The sequence below is a fragment of the Ixodes scapularis genome, unplaced genomic scaffold (assembly GCF_016920785.2).
Source record: "Ixodes scapularis isolate PalLabHiFi unplaced genomic scaffold, ASM1692078v2 PGA_scaffold5__190_contigs__length_132052651, whole genome shotgun sequence".
Lineage (NCBI taxonomy): Eukaryota > Metazoa > Arthropoda > Arachnida > Ixodida > Ixodidae > Ixodes > Ixodes scapularis.
Window position 1 is genome coordinate 47,696,631 of NW_024609880.1, and position 15,872 is coordinate 47,712,502.

General features: G+C 47.8%; 1 protein-coding gene across 1 annotated transcript in view; it reads left to right on the forward strand.

Annotated features, from left to right (window-relative positions):
* The window catches only part of LOC8040953 (RISC-loading complex subunit tarbp2), a 32,545-nt gene extending 20,869 nt beyond the window's left edge, over positions 1 to 11,676 (forward strand). Inside the window, exons 6-8 of the mRNA XM_029993623.4 lie at positions 5,640 to 5,970; positions 7,707 to 7,915; positions 10,066 to 11,676. Of these exons, the coding sequence (XP_029849483.2) occupies positions 5,640 to 5,970; positions 7,707 to 7,843 (468 nt within the window). The 3' untranslated portion in view covers positions 7,844 to 7,915; positions 10,066 to 11,676. The remainder of the gene's footprint in view (positions 1 to 5,639; positions 5,971 to 7,706; positions 7,916 to 10,065) is intronic.
* The last annotated feature ends 4,196 nt before the right edge of the window (positions 11,677 to 15,872 follow it).

The window sequence follows — 15,872 nt, forward strand, 5'->3', positions numbered from 1 at the left end:
GCCCTCACGGCCGTCACCGCCCTCACGGCCCTCACGCACTCATAGCCCTCACGCCACTCACCGCCCTCACCGCTCTCACGGCCCTCACCGCCCTCACGGCCCTCACGGCCCTCACGCCACTCACCGCCCTCACGGCCCTCACACCCCTCACGCCCCTCACGCACTGATAGCCCTCACGCCACTCAGGCCAGCTTCAGATGGGGCAATTTCGCCCAGAAACTTTACGTCGCAACACCAGCAACACGGGCCGCCCGCGATCACACGCAGCAACCAATTGCTGCAATTTGCCATCGTCATCATAAAATTTTATTGTTCTTGCACTATTTAGACACAATTACGCGTTATAAACGTGTTTTTATGCATTTAATTCTCGTTAAGAATACTAATGCACCCTTCTGAAACAGTTTATTCCAAAAAACGATCGATTTCAAACCAGAACCAAGTCTTTCGGTGTCATCATCACCGGCACGAGGTATCATGTGAAAAGTTTGCGTCCCTGATTAGATGCAGCCGGTTTAAACGTATTCGAATTGCTCCGAGTTGCTTACTTATTTCGAACCGGACCCGATCTCAGCAATTCGTGTCGATCTAGGGAAAGCTAGAAAACAACCCGCCATTAACACCAAAATTGCTGAGAAAGATGCTCGATCTGAAGGGGGCCTCACGTACTCACCGCCCTCGCGCACTCATGGCCCCCACACCCCACTTCATGCACTCACCGCCCTCACGCCACTCACTGCCCTCACGCACTCATGGCCCTCACACCCCTCACGCACTCACCGCCCTCACACCACTCACGCACTCATGGCCCTCACGCCACTCACCGCCCTCACGCCCCTCATACCACTCACCGCCCTCACCGCCCTCATGGCCCTCACGGCCCTCATGGCCCTCACCGCCCTCACGGCCCTCACCGCCCTCACCGCCCTCACGGCCCTCACCGCCCTCACCGCCCTCACGGCCCTCACGGCCTTCACCGCCCTCACGGCCCTCACGGCCCTCACTCACCCTCACACTCATGAATTTTCCTGGTTCAGAAACTCACTCACCCTCACCTCACCTGTGAAGATGAGGGTGAGTGAGGGTGAGTGAGGGCCCTCATGAGTGAGGTTTGCCGAGGTATGGCCATAATGCACCAAAAAAATTTTATTTTGCCTTGGTTTTGGCTTTTATCGACTCGATTGGCAACAATGAGCGCGTTTAGTTTGGTTGGCCTTACAATCCTTTGTTGTGTTTATTCTCCCTGTGTATCCCGAGTCGAAAGCGCGCGAAAAAACTCGTGGGTTGGATTCCAAGCGCTACGCCACCTGCGACTGGATTGTTATTTCTCAACCATAAGCGGTTAAGCAAGTCGGCAGAGGTGAAGTCGAGTCGGTAAACGTCAGATTGCCTGAGGCTTTGCGGCCCGGGATCCGGGCGTCAGCCAGTTGAAAACAAATGAGCAAAAGATTCCTTTTAGTACTTTATTGTTAGAAGTTGGAACCGCATTTCCGCAAAATAAATCGTGATTTGATAGAACTGAAACGCGGTCCGATCCGAAATTTTGCCAGCCAGCCGCTCTCACGCGAGGGATAAATCTGCTCGGCGTACTTTAGCCTTGCTCCTGCTTATCGCGTCGAATACGATGACTCCGTTAATCGTAGTCTGCTGCTTCGATATTGAGTTGCACAATAGGATAAACTCGAAATCTGTTGCCTTGTTCCTCTGCGCAACTCCACGTCCGTTGCTTACGCACGTCACGAGGTTCACACATATAATTCATATGTCGAGGATGTGTGGGTCGTGCGATAAGCAGTGCTGGTTTGCATTTTGAGCATTTGAAAGCAACTCAGAAAATATAAATGACACTATCTTCAGAAACATATGGTACTTACTTCTTGGTTCTCATTAAGGCTCACAAAGTTTCATGTTTTTGCATCCGTTACACTGTTATCCCATCTACCTAGGTCCCTCACCACTCATGTTCATCTGTGCTGCTAAGCACAATTGAAATTGCTCCCGTGCTTGTCTAAAGGCCCGTTCACACTCTTGCGACTGCTTGCGACCTCTTAAACCTGGGTTCCTTAAAACTTCTTAAACCAGAGAACACACTGGCGCCATCTATTGGGAAGCAGTGTAAACTCGGCGGTCCGGCATATTTTTTTTTATTTCTCGCGCAATATCCTTTCTTTTTTGGCTCGAAAAACTTTTGTCAATGGTATAAACGAGCCTTTCTATGGGTATTACGCACATTTGACCTCGGAAATCCCGCAAAACCTTCGCTTTTGTGAAATGCAGTTCTAGGGTCACCGCATAGATGGCGCCACAGGAACACACACAGTGTGTTCCCTCATTCTAGAAACATTTAAGAAGTTGTAAGAGATCTCGTCTCTCTCAGTCGTACTCGGTCGCAAGAGTGTGAACGGGCCTTAAGACACAAGCTGAAGTGCAATGAAAACTGATCTGAGCTTCTCCTAGCCTGCTCCAGAACATAGTTTTAGCTGCTGCCAACCTGCTCCAAAACAGCTGTTTCAGCTGCTCCCATGGCTGCTGCTGAGTACATCTCATGAGTTCCACCCCTGAAGTTACGATCATCGTAAAGCATAGAGAAATCGGCATTCACAAACACATTCTTAAATGAGAGGAGGTAGGTGACATTCTCGTACGGGAAAACTAGAACTTGCGGTTTCCCGCAGGCTCTCGATCCCCGCAAGAGCAGACTATTGCTATGGCGACAGCTTCTTCAGCAAAACGAACAACTAACGGGAGAGCTTGGCACGTTCGGAGCACGTGGATTTTGAACAATAACAAACGCAGGCTGCCTCTCCGCCAACGCTTGTCTGGCATCGTGTCCGTGTAGTGAAATGTCTGCGCTACCACGATCTGAACGGGCCCGAATGTCAAGGCCAGGATAACTACCTTTGTCAACTGCCATGTACTCGATCGCTATGAAGTCAACACAACTATCATCGTTGCTAAAAGGAGATGGCCCGTGCCACTCGTTTGCGAAACGGTGTACAGGAAAACAAAACTTTGCGGCGTCTTTCGCGGCCTCTGAGATGCGGGAGGGAGCCGACGTCCGAGAAGATGTGTTTGAAGTACGAGAGTATCAACAAGAGCCACGTAAATACCTGTTCACACCGGAAACGGACACATGCGTGCTTGATCGAAGCGCTGGATCCGTGCTGCTGGACCGCGTCTTGGGAAGTGCTTCGGGACCGATAATTTACAATTGCAACTCGATGCTGTTGTGACACTCGGAAGAAGGAAGGTTGGACCGCCATTGCGTAACTCCCACGAGCTGCCCTAGCTCGGCAGTGTTGAAGTATTGTTGTGTCGGAATAAAGAGGACATACTAATAACAAAGTGTATGTACCATATGCTGCAAAAGTAATTCATACGGCATTTATTTGAGCTCTATACCACACAAAACAAGGAGACAGAATCGATGAGAGTGTCCCTTTTTGACGAGAGCGGTCACCACCGCTGCCCCTGAAAACAAGGGGATGACAAGAGAAAGAAACTGAACTATTAATTGAAAATTGAGGTCAGCGATCAAACTATTCGTACGGGAAGAGACCACGAGGGTCGCGCGGCCATACTCCATTCAGCGAGCCAACCGGTCGTGGGCAGACGGTATTGGCCAGAGACCGTCGAAGCAACGCTGCATCGGAGTGCCTTGCTAGGCCTATATTCTTCTGAGCTAGTTCTTCGCGGTCGCGCGGTCGATGGGATTGTTACCGTTGTAGCCTTTTCCGGATGTCTGTGGATCCAGCGTTCATATCCGTCGTAGTTGGTTTCAAGTAGTACTTTATTTTTTTCTTGCTTCTTGAAGTCGGGGCGCGCGTGAAGAGCACATGGAAAGATAAATGTCTGTTGGTTGTCATGACCAAGTAACTGAGCGGCGCTGTAGGCCATGTTAATTTGATCGTAAAAAGTGTGTAGACACCTCCGCAGCTGTCGTAGGATTCTATCGTAACTTACGCAAAACTTATAATAATTTCATTTTGTGAATACGAATTTGTTCTTAGGCTTTGTCGCACACACATTTTTGGCGTAAGATTGTTTTGTGAATCTGGCCTCTGGACTTTGAAAGTTTTGTTTCGTAATCACTTCAGAAAAAAAAAAGACAGTTTAGAAAGTGTAAGGTTTGTTTGCCTTTGACATATGCATCACTGCTTTCTGCTGTAGTTCAGAAATTTCGCCAGCAGAGTGAGACTGGTAACCTACGATTTTTAATGTAAATCGTGCAGTTGTAATTGCACAAATGCACACCGATAGGATGCTCACCCAGATCTTTGCGGCCAAGGGGAGGAATGGAATCCAAAATCTTTGGGTTCTGCAGCGCAAGTTGTCGTTTCACGTGCTTTGAGCTGTGGTCCTCTTACATTCGGTCCCCAAACCTTGGAACATGAGTTCAATGGCTCGTTTAACATTGTAATTGAGTTATCCACTGTGTGTCTCAGTTGCTACACAGGAAAAAAAAAAAGAACGGACCGCCACTGATTTTTAGATTATGTTCTGGAAAGTGATTGCATTTGGCCGCTGAGCCACCGCGTCACCAACCCCCGACTTTACCTTTTATTTTCAGCAGTGATCCCATGATAGTGTTCCTACTTTGCACCACATAAGTTTGCGGTGGTTTGGTACTGGTAGGATGAAAACCTCGTGTCTTCCCTTTAATACCAGTTCAGAGCACCCGAAACACTCTGTCTAGAGGTTATAGCAACGGAGGTCGACGCAGACAACTACTGTCTTTGCTGGAGTGGTAGACGCACTGTTTATTAGCAAGTGCTTCGGGGCCTGCTTTTCCACAGAGCAGACATACAGCTGTCGATTGTGTCCTACATAAGAAGCACAGACAATAACGAGGTTGACAAAACAATGTTCTGTGGAAATGTGATCTATACAGATGGCTTTTTCTGGTGAGGATGTTATCTCTGTGCCGTAAGTTGCTTTGCTGCTCCTGTTGACTCACAATGGTCAACATACTCTGCGGAAAAGTGGACGTGCAGGCTTCGTTAATAAATGGCGCGTCCGTTACTCAGGTAAATGGGGTAAGCACCGGGCACTGCCTGGCAACTGGAACGTAGGAACTAAAGCCCTTACAAGTAGTGACAGGCGGAAGCAACTGATGATGCAGGCCCTTGGAAGCGAATTACAGTGCAGGGGCGAAATGAATGGCTCTTGGAAGTAAATGGCGACGCAGCACTCGCTTGTGACATGTTTCTCGTGCCCTCGCACGACAATGGTTGTTGGTACTTGTCAAAATAGTGAAGCAAGAATTTTACCAAGGGATCTGAGGATGTAATCCACTTCATTGGCATCTTCAAACATCTCGCTCATCAGACTGACCATTATCATCGGTGCACCGGTCGAGTGAACCAAAGTGCTCGCTTTTTCGCGTTGGCGGTCAACAACGTCGGTTGGAATTAAACGTCTCCCTGTGTGTGCCTACCTCGCCCGATCTTCCTCGCAGCGTGGTAGAGGTGCGGGGTAGTGGTGGGCTCCGTCGTCATTGTGTCTGGTTTCGTACGTCATCCTCCTGTCTCCGCTGCATATGCGGCAATACTGTGCGAAATGGCCTCGATATCCGGAATGGTCAGAACAGACAGGTCAGAACCAGCTAGCCCTCACCCTCGTGTCTTGTCCGCTTCCAGGAGAAGTTTGGCGAGCCCGGCGGCCTGTGCGGCGGCGGCCTCGGCGGCCTGGTGGGCAACACGGGCGTGAGCGTGGGGAGCGTGCTGCAGGAGGCCAAATGCTACATGGGGCTGAAGGAGCAGAACATCAACACCCTGACGCCCCGGCACAGCCAGCAGGTGGGCCAGCTGCTGCGCCAGCTGCAGGGCTCGGACGGCGCCCGCCTGGGCTCCCTCCAGGGGACTCCACTCAACACGGCGGGCCTGGACTATGTCGGGCTGCTGCGGGAGATTGCCGACGAGCAGAGCTTCGAGGTCACCTACGTGCCCATAGACGAGCTCAGCACAGACGGTGGGTGGACTCCCTTCTTCCGCCGCCGGGGCATCTTGTTAGCAGGGTTTCGAGGGGCTTACGGACGGGTTTGTGTCGTCTGTGTCGCTCCCTACGACGGTTTGTGAGCAATGGACCTTTTACCAGCAATAATCTGCGCATGCGTGCATGCTCTCCCCTGGCTTTGCCTCCCACTGTCGCCATTTTTGGAGGGCGCTGTCCCGTGTGACCAAGATTGTCGGCAACCATCTTTTGCGCAAATCTTATCTTTTTTAGAGCGCAGCTCTTAGGGGCCCGTTCCCGGCTTGAGCGGCGTCGCCGTCGGCGTAACCAAGGTCATCTCAAGGTCACGTGACCCCACGTGATTCCCAAGGTCACGTGACCCCTCGAGGTCACGTGACCCCTCCCAAGGTCACGTGACCCCAAGACCCCACGTGACCCTTTGAAGGTCACGTGACCCCCAAGTCACGTGACCCCTCTGAGGTCACGTGACCCCCGAGGTCACGTGGTCTCCTCCCCAAGGTCACGTGACCCCTCCCAAGGTCATCTCAAGGTCACGTGACCCCCACGTGACCACCAGGTCACGTGACCCCTCTGAGGTCACGTGACCGTGACCCCGAAGTCACGTGACACCCCCCCCCCCCCCCCCCCCCCCCCCCCCCCCGAGGTCACGTGACCGCCCCCCCCCCCCCCCGGAGCATATTAAAGAATGAGGGGAGGAGGAGGGGTCTACCCTCCCCTCAGTACCCTTCACTCCTCCTCCTCAAGAGCAGCGCTCCAATTCGGCGTTACAGGGATTTGTAAACGGCTTTCACTTTTTTTTTTTTGTATTGGGCATGAAAAGTGAAGAAAATTAGTGCTACAGCACGATGCCAATATGTTTTGACGAGTGGAGGCATGTTGGGTTGGCCGTCATCCGTAGTTCACAGACCATCCCCCGGACTGTGCTCGTTGCTCAAAAAAGGTCCGTAGACCAGTTGCAAAAATCATGAAAGGCCGTACACATAACTTTCTTTATGCTTCTCCTTCTCCCAAAGCCTCTATCATGCGATACTGAAGAGAGGGAGGAGGTAGCATCGAACACTTTACTAGGGAGAATACATTCCACTCTGCTCCTTTCCAGTAGACAGCGTGCTTAGAGTGCCAAATCCTCCCCTAGCAGTGTAAGCACGTCGTGTGCGAGAGCATCCATTTGCGTCGCAGTGTCTGCGCAGTCGTGCAGTACCGGAGGAGGGGGCTGCCGCCGGCGCACCGAGATACTGGGTTTGTTGAGACAGCAGAGACGGTCTCGCCTGGTGCTAGGGGTGCCCACTATGAATAGACGGCGGCAATTCAATTTAAAGGAGAAAATCCTACACATCCAGCCGTTCCAACTACAGAAAACTTGTCCCCACCGAGGCTATAGTACATTTGTGGAATAAGAAATTATTTGGTAGCACAGTCGTGCGCCTGCCCTCACACACTCGCTGCCGTCGTCGCCGTCGCCATCGTCTGCTACGGCTAACGCTCCTGCCCGTCCTATACTTGCAGTTCCCAAAATTTTTTTCGGCACTGCATGTAGGGCACTGCTCTTTTTGCAGCAGGTCTGTTGACCGCGTTGTGAAACTTGGAAGAGTATTCTTGTAAAAGGGCTTTTGGTTAATGGTTAATCTGATTCATGAGGCACTTCCTGCAACTCAGCTGTCTGAGTCAAATGCTGAGCACCTACGTCGGCTCGCCGACGGAGGAGACTAAGACGGACGGGGTGCCTCTCACAGGCAAGCACCAGTGCCTGGTGCAGCTGACGTCCCTGCCGTTGGCGGTGTGCTTCGGGACGGCGGAAAGCCCCGAGCAGGCGAGGGCGGCTGCAGCCCGCAGCGCCCTGCAGTACCTCAAGATCATGACCAAGAAGTGAGGCAGGCAGGGTACCTGGCTCAGCAGCATGCTGGTCAACCTGGATGAACAGAGGAGTTCTGCCGCACGGCAGGTGAGTCTCCGCTCTTTGGTCGTTGACGGCCGATGTAACGCGTCCCGTTCGGCAGGCCGTCAGACGGAACGTCTCGACGGGCTGTCCATTACGGTTGCTGACGAGGCGAAAGCGGCAGGGAGGAACTTTGGTAATCCCGGCTCCGGTGCAAGGCTCCTACCTTCGATGGCGCTTTGGCGTGTAGCGCTTGCTGGAGACCGGTTGCTGAAAAGATGTGCCACATTGTTCTAACTCTGTCAGGGACTTAAAAGGTGTCGTGTTCGACGACCTGTACGGGAGATCTAGCGTGGTAACTGACAGGGCAAGGATAGCAGGGCACCTCTTTCGGATGGCCGGCGACTGCACGTGCGCGTTGCCTTTCGTCGCACTTTGACTGCCATGCACTCTTGGACACGGAGGCGTCATCAAGGACGGGAAGTTTGCACCGGAGTGGGGGGGGAGACCAGAACACAGCAAAAGAGCTCAGTCAAAGCATAGTGAATTTTGGGGTGGATTGCAGAAACGATGCAGTTAGTGCGGGTAAGATAGTTAGGGAAAGCTAGAAAGGGTCTGGGTATTTAAAAGTACTATCACGGGAGACACATTGAGAAAATGTTTTTTTCCCCCCCCTCCCTCCCCTTCCCTAACCTTTTTCTGTTGAATGATATCATGTGGCTCATCACGCGGGCGCCGCTCCGCATGTTTCGAGTGGGCATTCCCAGTCACTCTGTCTGCCCCTCGAACAATGTTTTTAAAGTATGGATGCAGTTCCTTTAATCCTTCCAGTGTTATAGGAAAGTCCGGTGCTATAGTCGATGTGAATGTCGTTCTAGAAGTGTCTGGTAACTATGAGTGCAACCTGGTAATTCCAGAAGGAAGTCTCGCTGTACAGTTGGCGACCGATTTTTCAGATGCCGATAATACAAACTTGTTCAATATTTTGGAGATAAAGGAAGAATTGTGACCTACCCAATGGGAACTAGTACATACTGACAACCGATGTTTTTGACAGCTTGAAATCCCAAAGTTCAATTTTTCAGGCAAAATCACCGCGAACGGTCAGCAGAAAACACCACCGAGAAACTGCCATTTTAGATTTTATGTTGGCTGCACATGGATTGGCTTGGTTTGGCAGCGCTACTTGAGTACTGCCAAGTCCTACCACTAGGTGACGCTATGCTACAGATTTTTTTTCTCTAGCTGCACGTCATTATCGTCATCATTGTTGCCATTTTGCTTTGTTCATTTGCCATTCTGTAGTCATGGACCTGCGCCTCTCATTTCGTCTCTGTAAATCGTGTTTTCGGACTGCGCTGGCTTGGGTGTCATCGCCCCATCTGTTCTTCCGCCACCGTGGAGTGTTGCTAAGAAACACGGAAAGTACTCGACCATAATGCTAGAAAAGAAGGCAGCGATTCTCAAGCTAATATAAAGAGGCTGAACGCAAGTGGAGGCGTAACTTGAAGCAAGGCACTATTGACGGCGTTTTTAAACCCGCTTAGGCATAGTAACAGGCAAAATCTGCTGAATTTTTGGACGGCTTTATTATTCGGACGTCAGTCCGTGCGAATTCCGAGAAATCGGTCGGCTAATGTACATGTGCTTGTGCATCGAAAGCACATTAGAAAAATGTCACCGTCTGCACACAGCTCTTCAAAACACAACAATGATGCATATATTATGTCAGTGAATAAACATTATTTATAATGTGACTGGGTCAGTGGCAGTGAATAGCTTCAAAGTAAGCAATGTGAACGGTTAGGTCGAGATATAAGTTTCGTATACAAAGAAAACTGTACACTCAGGGAAACAAAAATGTAGTTGCTTCTAAAAAAGCTATACTTGACTAGAAAAAAGAAAGCTCAGCACCATTTCAGACTTACATTTAAAGTTGGTGTCAGAGATGTTGGATGTTGCATAGAAAATTACTGCTTGTGACACCAGAAACAAGCTTGCTTTTTAATCTTTGACCTATCACTTTGCACCTTGTTTAAAGTTTGTTCCCAAGCTCGTAACACTAGTGTAAGGTAGAAAAGGAAAACGCAGTTCTGACGCCATTTTAGTGACTTCCTCATTGGGGTGCTTGCGAGTCTTTTATTTTTTTAATTCTCTTCAGTCGGTGATTGAGATACTGCCTCTAACTGTATCTCTCCTGTTTCTCTTTCTTGCAGAAAACCCTAGCATTTTGATGTTCAAGGTACCTTGTTCAAAGAACCCGTCTCTAGTCAGAAGGCGAGCACTTCAGCTTTTGGCTGTTCCCTCCTCTTCGTTCACCCGCGTCCTTAATCCGACCTTCGAGCAGTGTTGCGTTCACCAAAACCCCTCACGGCCAGAGCATTCACTCACCATTGCACCAAAGAATCAACAAAAATTGACACCATGGTAGCGTTAGCTGAACCAAGTAGGTCCTTTAGTTTAATCTGGATAACTCTTAAGTCTCTGTCGAGTCTTTAGCGGACATTGCTGTCGACATTTTGGAATTGTCACCCTTTTTCAATTGGCTGTTCTGGCTTCAGTTTTATAATGAAACAAAATAGAAATCTTATCTTTGATTCTACTGATACATCAAATTACATTCAAAAGCAAGAAGGAGTCGCGTAACACTGATTTCGCTGCTGAAGCGTTTCATTGTGCGGAGCCATCCTTTTGAAATTCCAAGTTTGGCGAGGATGCAATGCTCTTTAGCATCTTTCTTGTTAGGTTCTGTGTCGTTTAGTCGGGCTGGACCCACTTGTACAGAGCAACAGGCCCTTTCTTACTGTAGGACCGGTTTCATCCAAAAGCATTTGGTCCGCTCCTACAGTAAGAATACGCCTGTCGTTTTGTCGAGGTGGGTCCTCAACTTGGAACATTGGTCATTCGTGTTCTCGTCGGGTGCCTGCCCTAAAGTGGAAGTGCGGTTTGGGAAAGAAGGAAAGAAAAACAAAATGACTGCAGGCAACGAAATGACCACGATTTTCATTATTTTTTTGAACGGACGCTACAAAGGAGGGATGAAGAGCGTGGCAAGACTGCCTATTTTTTGGGGTGAGCAAAGCCAAAAATTTTTCGTGAACGAAGATGGGGGAACAGCCGGCTACTCTAGCAGCAGGAAGAGTTTTTCTTACATTCCGAGCAACTGGAGGATTGGACTACGGGCATCAAATGATCTGAAAGTCTGGAGATTGGGAGGGAGGAGAGCCACACCATGTAATCACTCTTTGCAAAGCACCTGTGTTTGTCGTCGTTTCTTTTTTTTTTTTTCCCGTTTGTCACGGCGCGTGAATATTTGTCGCCTACATGAATTTTGTTTGAAATGCATTGCTACTCGTGTAGTTTGTCTGACCCAAGGTCTTAACTTTAGGAGCGTCGTTCGGTTTGGCGTGCCGACCAAGAGTTTGAGTCACTAATCGTGCTGATGCGGTTTATGCAAGTTTTTTGTTTGCGACATTGTCCCTTTTTACCAAGAATAGACCCGACACTTTTTGTCTGTGCCTTTTTCGTTTTGTTTTTCTCAACATGGTTGTGCTTAACTCCTTTTCGTAAGTTTAGCCTTTGTTCAGACGAGGACGCTTGATTTTGTGTTTTGGTTCCACAGATTTTGTATCTTTGGTTGCATGCGGCAAAGGTAGTAGCGTTGGGTCAGGACCGGCGAGGATAATATAATCGTGGCTGAAAACTCACAGTCGTCATTACTACCGTAGGTGGAAGACTTCTCTGAACTACTTCGAATCTTGTAGGCTAGCTTTTTTCCCAATTTCCAACCTTTCATCGAGTGACAAATAAATGCTACTCAAAAACGACCGAGCAGTGTTGTGTTTCTCTTGGTGTTATGCTGAATTGACCAGAGTTCTGGTTTACTAATATTGGGTTTTTGATAAAATTAGGAGACCAAAGACACCGTGAAAATTTGATATACACTTGGTACACTTTGCTTTATAGGTGGTGCAGTGCAATGGTAGGGTTGTATAAACGTGGTGCTGGCATACGAGTCTGAGGGGGAAGGAAAGCAGGTGTCAACAGTGATGGGGGTTTTGACCAGGATACTGGAGAATATCACGCTCAAGAAGGTGGGATACACAGTTCGAGAGATATCTTGAGTAATTCTTACGTAGACATTCTGAACTAAACATGCACCACACTGCTCCTGATGCCGACATGTTTTATGGCTTTTGTTATGAATGGTGTAGGGCGGCAGACCCCAACAACGAGTATCTGTTGACGACGCAATTGAACTATAGTGAGTGCGTTCTGCAGTTTTTTTTGGTACACTGCTCGGTGTTTATCATATACAGGAAAAATCAATCCCCTTGCCAATTCTCGTGCCACCACATGGCACACCAATGGCTGTCTTGCACCCATGCCGTTGATGAATACTAGTGAAAACACTTTCTAACTAAAAAACTTTTTAACAGTACGAGAAATAGTTGCTTATAACGTTGGTATCGTTTCAAGCAAATGGAGAGAGAGTGATACTGGGCACCAGTAGTCAAGGTGTGCCAAATTGCTCTCTATCCTATTGTGAAACAGGCAATCAAATACTAATGGTGGTATCATGTATGCACATATTGGTAATATATATGTGAAGTAAGCAACATCAACAAAATTTTTTTGTGGACTATCTGTGCACATATGCAACCCTCAAGTTTGCTGTGGCAATTCTTATTTTTTGGGTTGCCACGGTGAACTTGGCATGTTGAGGGTGCAACTCGTGAGTGGCAACCCTTGTGATACAATTACGTTGGGATGCTGTGTATTTTCTCATTGAGGCAGCCCATCTCTTCTTGGGGAGCCTGGTATGTTTTTTAATCTAATCATTTCTCGACCGACCAAATAGGCGTCTGGAAATATTTGCGTCCGTCCCTGTTTTCATGCCGCATAAATGTCGGGCTCATATTTGACCTGACTTTAATCTTTAATTTGACCAGGGTATTTTCACACAACAAAACATAATTTTGAGTCTCCTTTTAACGTTACAGAGTAGCCAACTCTCGCCAAGTTTACGGAAGAAATTCTCCGGAGTAGCATCGCCCCTCGGAAGAGGTCTTTAGACTTGCCAGACGAGTTTTCTTTTTTACTTCGTAGCACTACTTTTTCTCTCGGCGCACTTTTTTTCTTTTCTTTGCGTCACACGCTCGTCACCACGGCGGCGCGCAAGCCGGCGGAGCATGCGGCGAAGTAACACCCGCGCCATTTTCTTCAATGCTACCGGCTCCACCAATCGGGGACGGCGCTGGTCACGTGGGCCGCTCTGCCGGCAACTTTTTCTCAACTGGATGGGGGCGCCTCGGCGGCTTTTTCCCGGTCCGCTCTCGAAAGTGCGCTCGTGCTGAGACAACTCAAAAGGTTGACTTGCGCGTCCCAAGTTGGTCGGTGCGTGTGTGCGCGGGATAACGGTGCTGTTTGCCGCTCGCTGTCGGATTTTTGTGCATCACCACCTCGTGGTTGTCACCGTCAACTATGGCTTCCAAGTGAGTTGGAACGACGTATTTGTTTATTATTACCATCGATGGTAGATTGGTGTCGACCTTGCGACTGCGCAAACTCGCGCATATGTGAGCGAGCGCGTCATCAGCGCGCGCTGTGTCGGATATCTTCGGCCGAGAATCGCCACCGCTCCAACTCCGGGCGTGCTGTTCGATCGCGTCCCATTGCGGAATGCTCGAAGGGGCAACAGAGTTGTGTGCATTTGTTGTTTGCTCGTTCGATTTTTGTTTTGCGACAGGTTGTGCAACTTTTGCCCGGTTGTACAACAACTTTTTGGAGTTTTGGCACGAGTGATATCCAAATAATCGTTGAATCTTTTTTTTTATTATCTTGTACTGCTGTCTGACATTAGCTGTGCCTTTTAATCAACGTGACAACATAATGGAGCGAATTTTGTTATGTATATGCAGTGAAACGAGCAACAAGTGGCATCATTAACTTCACTGTTTTCTCCTTAGTGTTGGGGTAAAGTACATTTACCCCAACAAGGTACAAAGCAAATGAGGCATTGTACTTAAAGCGAAGTAGTAAGTACACAGAACGCAACATTCTAAAAGTAAAGTGCAATTAGTACAATGTACTTTCAAAGTAAAGTACGTTTTAACATAATCTTTCGTGATCCCTTTCATTCCCTTATAGTCTTTTTTTTTTTCTTTTTTTTTTTTATCTAGTATGCATTAATTTGGAAGAAATCGGGGCTTCATCAGTTATTTTCGGAAATGGCGGCAAATATTGGATAAAGTCACAGTGTAGTCGTTTTACTCTCGCTGATAAACTAATTGAAACAATGAACTTATAAGGCAGTTATTTATATCAGTCTTATAGCCACCGTTACTTCACTCAGAAAAGTGACCAGATGACGTCTCGAAAGACTATAGCGCGTTTTCACACGATACAATTTTTGTTAGAGGTTTACAAAGCATTTCGTGATACAAAGTCCGAATTCTGGGATTGTACTTTAAAGTCGAAAGATGTACTTTCCTCAGAAAGTACCGGAAAAAAAAAAAACTAGGTGAAGTCCAAATATATATTCAGAGAATGGACTTCAAGTAAAGTAGAAGTTATCTTCACCTTCTTGTAGTACTCTAAGTACAATGTGCATACAGTACTTCCCGACACCGTTCCCCCCCTACGTGTCAACTAGTCTGCACTATATGAATAATTTCGACTGCGTTTTCAAGGCCAAGTGCGATCGCAAGAGACCCAAATAAGAAAAAGAAATCGAAGGGAATGTTGTAGTTTTATTGCATGCGGAATCGGAATGACCTTGTTTGCATAATTCTGTTTATCCGATGGATGAGTTTACACGCACGAGATCAGCTACTGGGAACCTGTTTTTAGACCGAGACTCCTTACTAGCTTGTTAACGCTAGCGGAGAAAATTTAGGGATCGATGTTGAGTCTTAGGTATTTCACTGAGGTTACGAAAGTGCGCCCGTGGTGTGGGCATGTGCGCAGGTATATGTAAAAGGCGTAGAAGGCATTGTGAAGAGGCGTTGGAACCTAGATGATTGATGGTGATGTCTTGTCTCGGGACGATTTACAATGTGTGCCGTTTTGGCAGCGGCGTCTTGGAGCATTCGATTCTTCGACTCGACGTCTGTCTGATGCATGCCGCATCCACCTGCATAGACCTGCATTTCGATGGGCCATGTTCGTCGTATATACCTTGCTGTAGCCCCGTCCCTTTCCTTTCCAAACTACTGTTTGCGCGTTTGCTCATAGATTACCAGCCCTACGTCTTTGGTCTCGTCCATTCTTTTCCACTCGTATGTTTATTTATAATGGTTGCATAAATTCCGTAGCGCCCTGTAAAGCGCCTTTATGCAGAGCAGCCGCAGTCCTCTTGTTAAAAGTGCGATGAACTATTGAAATGAAAAAGAAAGTTACATTGTGATGAACATATAATAAATATTGCACCGCGATGAACATACCGGGGAAAAATATATTTCAATGCGGTTAATATATTAGGAAGAATATAATGCACTGCTTTAAACACACTGAAAAAGACAATATTGCGTTGCGATGAATATACTGGGGAAAAAAGTATACTGCACTGCGAGAAGCGTACTGGAAGAATCTTTTGTTTAGATGAACGTAACTAGAAATATAGTTCTGTTTCAAAATCGAAAACCAAAAACCTGCTAAAAGAATCCCGAAAAAAAACGCTAAATTTAAGGCGCACAGGTGCTGTTTTTAAAGCTTAACATATCTGTATACGAATAGCCGTGAAAGCTGCACTTGTAACATGTGGTGTCAAAATTGAGATTTGTTTATTTTACGGTTGTTTTTTTTGCAAGCTCTACAAATTTGCTAAAGAAAAAGAACGTGAAATAATAATAACAATAATAGTTTTATTAGCACAGGATCATGCACATACATTGATTACTGCCTCACGAAAGCGCTTGCGTGTGAGAACAGGCAGTCCATAAAAGAAAAAAAAAGCTTGCGGATATCCGCGGATTACTCGCGGATCATCCGCGGATAGAAATGAGTCGGATTGCGGATTGGA